Source organism: Pygocentrus nattereri, chromosome 4 (assembly GCF_015220715.1).
Source record: "Pygocentrus nattereri isolate fPygNat1 chromosome 4, fPygNat1.pri, whole genome shotgun sequence".
Taxonomy (NCBI): Eukaryota; Metazoa; Chordata; class Actinopteri; order Characiformes; family Serrasalmidae; genus Pygocentrus; species Pygocentrus nattereri.
Genome location: NC_051214.1, coordinates 668879 through 673878, shown reverse-complemented (window position 1 = coordinate 673878; position 5000 = coordinate 668879). Strand labels below are relative to the sequence as shown.

Here is a 5000-nt window from a genome sequence, read left to right as displayed (position 1 = left end):
AGACAGAGAGAGAGAGAGAGAGAGAGAGAGAGAGAGAGAGAGACAGAGAGAGAGAGAGAGAGAGAGAGAGAGAGAGAGAGAGAGAGAGACAGAGAGAGAGAGAGAGAGAGAGAGAGAGAGAGACAGAAAGATGGGAAAGAAGTAAATGCAGATATTAATGATAATGTAGTGAAAGAGTGAAAGGGAAGGTCTACAAGACAGCAGTGCGTCCTGCTATGATGTTTGGTTTGGAGACTGTGGCTCTGTCTAAAAGACAGGAGGCTGAGCTGGAGGTGGCGGAGATGAAGATGCTGAGATTTTCGTTGGGAGTGACGAGGCTGGACAATATTAGAAATGAGCAGATCAGAGGGACGGTGAAGGTGGAGCAGTTTGGAGATAAAGCCAGAGAGGCCAGGTTGAGATGGTTTGGACACGTGTTGAGGAGGAATAGAGGATATATTGGGCAAAGAATGTTGGAGATGGAGCTGCCGGGTAGAATGAGAAGAGGTAGACCTCAGAGAAGGTTTATGGATGTAGTGAAGGTGGACATGGAGATGGTTGGTGTGAAAGTAGAGGAGGCAGTGGACAGGGCAAGATGAAGGCAGATGATCCGCTGTGGCGACCCCTAAAGGGAGCAGCCGAAAGAAGAAGAAGAAGAAGATTAACGATAATGTAGTGCTGATGTTCCTCGTGTGTAAATCTTCCCAACAACAAACATCAGTAGAAATAAAGATAAATGTTCCTGACAGTGACGTCTGACGTGGTCTGGAGTGAAACTCTTCATCCTCACAGAGTGGGTGAGTGAGCTCAGACACAGAAAGAGGGAGAGAGAGACAGAGAGAGAGGGAGAGAGACAGAGGGAGAGAGACAGAGAGACAGAGAGACAGAGAGAGAGAGGGAGAGAGACAGAGGGAGAGAGAGGGAGAGAGAGAGAGAGAAAAGAGAGAGAGACAGAGAGAGAGATGAAGGGAGAGAGAGAGAGAGGAGAGAGAGAGAGAGAGAGAGGGAGAGACAGAGAGAGAGAAAGGAGAGAGAGAGAGACAGAGGGAGAGAGAGGGAGAGAGAGAGAGAGAGGAGAGAGAGAGAGAAGAGAGAGAGAGAGGGGAGAGAGAGAGAGAGAGAGAGAGGAGAGAGAGGAGAGAGAGAGAGAGAGAGAGGAGAGAGAGGAGAGAGAGAGAGAGAGAGAGAGAGAGCTGCAGATGGTGATGATGATGATGGTCAATCAGAAAACTGACTGCTGATATTTAAACAGAGCAGGTCTGACAGCAGGACTGTCTGCACTCACTGCTGTTTCAGCTGCACTGGGAAATCTCTGCATGCATTAACTACAGAGTTGCTAGGCAACAGAATCAGGTACAGTATGCACAGTGGAGAAGCACCACACACACACACACTCACTCACTCACACACACACACTCACTAACACGCTCCTTCCTACACACTCCTCTGCGTACAGTAGCAGCTGCTGAAACCCACACCAGCAGGAGCTCACAGTGACCGTGTCTGCAGTGTCCAACACCAGAGAAGACGTTTATGACCACTCAGTCCTGTTTCATTCACTGTGTGATTAAAGCAGTCAATGGGGGGGGGGGGGTTTACAGGGGGTAATGGGCGGGGCCAACAATCAGTACTAGAGATGTGCACGGTTCCTCAAGTACTCAGATAACCAGTCGGGGTGTCACTGTCTGAATACTGGAGTTTCTATTTTCTGGTTGATCAGCAGATTCAGAGCCTGTTCAGAGAAACGATTGTAGGTTATAACCGAACTGTATGTACGTTTAGTGCCGCTCCCTCTTAATCAGATTTCTGCTGAACTAACTCTGTGATTGGTGCATACCTGGTCAGCTCCAGTGCTGGTATGCAGGCTCCCGGCCTGTAGGAGGCGCTGCCTCTGTATTCTTTGGCGAAGGTCAGATCCTGCAGGCTCACTTTAGCCTCCAGAACCTTCACGCACTGCTGCTGCACATACTGCTTCACCAGGCTGATGTCCCTAGACTCAAACAGCAGCTTCACCGAGCGCTCCAGGATCTACAGACACAAAGAACACAACACGTTCAACGTTCTCACCTTCAGAGTACATGAACTAACCAAACACAGCAGAAAAGGGTTCTACACAATACCAAAACACTGTTCTCTGAGCTAGAACTGTAGAACAGACTCGGTTTATATCACAATACCTACATTTAGAGCCGGTTATTCATTCAGCCTAACGAGAAACTGTAGAACGGACTCGGTTTATATCACAATACCTACATTTAGAGTCGGTTATTCACTCAGTCTAATGAGAAACTGTAGAACGGACTCGGTTTATATCACAATACCTACATTTAGAGTCGGTTATTCATTCAGCCTAATGAGAAACTGTAGAACGGACTCGGTTGATATCACAATACCTACATTTAGAGTCGGTTATTCATTCAGTCTAATGAGAAACTGTAGAACGGACTCGGTTTATATCACAATACCTACATTTAGAGCCGGTTATTCATTCAGTCTAATGAGAAACTGTAGAACGGACTCGGTTTATATCACAATACCTACATTTAGAGCCGGTTATTCATTCAGTCTAATGAGAAACTGTAGAACGGACTCGGTTTATATCACAATACCTACATTTAGAGTCGGTTATTCATTCAGCCTAATGAGAAACTGTAGAACGGACTCGGTTGATATCACAATACCTACATTTAGAGTCGGTTATTCATTCAGTCTAATGAGAAACTGTAGAACGGACTCGGTTTATATCACAATACCTACATTTAGAGTCGGTTATTCATTCAGCCTAATGAGAAACTGTAGAACGGACTCGGTTTATATCACAATACCTACATTTAGAGTCGGTTATTCATTCAGCCTAATGAGAAACTGTAGAACGGACTCGGTTTATATCACAATACCTACATTTAGAGTCGGTTATTCATTCAGCCTAATGAGAAACTGTAGAACGGACTCGGTTTATATCACAATACCTACATTTAGAGTCGGTTATTCATTCAGCCTAATGAGAAACTGTAGAACGGACTCGGTTTATATCACAATACCTACATTTAGAGCCGGTTATTCATTCAGTCTAATGAGAAACTGTAGAACGGACTCGGTTTATATCACAATATCTACATTTAGAGTCGGTTATTCATTCAGTCTAATGAGAAACTGTAGAACGGACTCGGTTTATATCACAATACCTACATTTAGAGTCGGTTATTCATTCAGCCTAATGAGAAACTGTAGAACGGACTCGGTTTATATCACAATACCTACATTTAGAGTCGGTTATTCATTCAGCCTAATGAGAAACTGTAGAACGGACTCGGTTTATATCACAATACCTACATTTAGAGTCGGTTATTCATTCAGTCTAATGAGAAACTGTAGAACGGACTCGGTTTATATCACAATACCTACATTTAGAGTCGGTTATTCATTCAGTCTAATGAGAAACTGTAGAACGGACTCGGTTTATATCACAATACCTACATTTAGAGTCGGTTATTCATTCAGTCTAATGAGAAACTGTAGAACGGACTCGGTTTATATCACAATACCTACATTTAGAGTCGGTTATTCATTCAGTCTAATGAGAAACTGTAGAACGGACTCGGTTTATATCACAATACCTACATTTAGAGTCGGTTATTCATTCAGCCTAATGAGAAACTGTAGAACGGACTCGGTTTATATCACAATACCTACATTTAGAGTCGGTTATTCATTCAGCCTAATGAGAAACTGTAGAACGGACTCGGTTTATATCACAATACCTACATTTAGAGTCGGTTATTCATTCAGCCTAATGAGAAACTGTAGAACGGACTCGGTTTATATCACAATACCTACATTTAGAGTCGGTTATTCATTCAGCCTAATGAGAAACTGTAGAACGGACTCGGTTTATATCACAATACCTACATTTAGAGTCGGTTATTCATTCAGTCTAATGAGAAACTGTAGAACGGACTCGGTTTATATCACAATACCTACATTTAGAGTCGGTTATTCATTCAGTCTAATGAGAAACTGTAGAACGGACTCGGTTTATATCACAATACCTACATTTAGAGTCGGTTATTCATTCAGTCTAATGAGAAACTGTAGAACGGACTCGGTTTATATCACAATACCTACATTTAGAGTCGGTTATTCATTCAGTCTAATGAGAAACTGTAGAACGGACTCGGTTTATATCACAATACCTACATTTAGAGTCGGTTATTCATTCAGCCTAATGAGAAACTGTAGAACGGACTCGGTTTATATCACAATACCTACATTTAGAGTCGGTTATTCATTCAGCCTAATGAGAAACTGTAGAACGGACTCGGTTTATATCACAATACCTACATTTAGAGTCGGTTATTCATTCAGTCTAATGAGAAACTGTAGAACGGACTCGGTTTATATCACAATACCTACATTTAGAGTCGGTTATTCATTCAGTCTAATGAGAAACTGTAGAACGGACTCGGTTTATATCACAATACCTACATTTAGAGTCGGTTATTCATTCAGCCTAATGAGAAACTGTAGAACGGACTCGGTTTATATCACAATACCTACATTTAGAGTCGGTTATTCATTCAGCCTAATGAGAAACTGTAGAACGGACTCGGTTTATATCACAATACCTACATTTAGAGTCGGTTATTCATTCAGTCTAATGAGAAACTGTAGAACGGACTCGGTTTATATCACAATACCTACATTTAGAGTCGGTTATTCATTCAGTCTAATGAGAAACTGTAGAACGGACTCGGTTTATATCACAATACCTACATTTAGAGCCGGTTATTCATTCAGTCTAATGAGAAACTGTAGAACGGACTCGGTTTATATCACAATACCTACATTTAGAGTCGGTTATTCATTCAGTCTAATGAGAAACTGTAAAACGGACTTGGTTTATATCACAATACCTACATTTAGAGCCGGTTATTCATTCAGCCTAATGAGAAACTGTAGAACGGACTCGGTTTATATCACAATACCTACATTTAGAGTCGGTTATTCTTTCAGTCTAATGA

At 42.1% G+C, this 5000-nt stretch overlaps 1 protein-coding gene across 1 annotated transcript in view; it reads right to left on the bottom strand.

The window, feature by feature from the left end:
• rev3l (REV3 like, DNA directed polymerase zeta catalytic subunit) overlaps positions 1–5000 on the bottom strand; it is a 63327-nt gene that overhangs the window by 4648 nt on the left and 53679 nt on the right. Inside the window, exon 29 of the mRNA XM_037537431.1 lies at positions 1817–2007. Within this exon, the coding sequence (XP_037393328.1) occupies positions 1817–2007 (191 nt within the window). The remainder of the gene's footprint in view (positions 1–1816; positions 2008–5000) is intronic.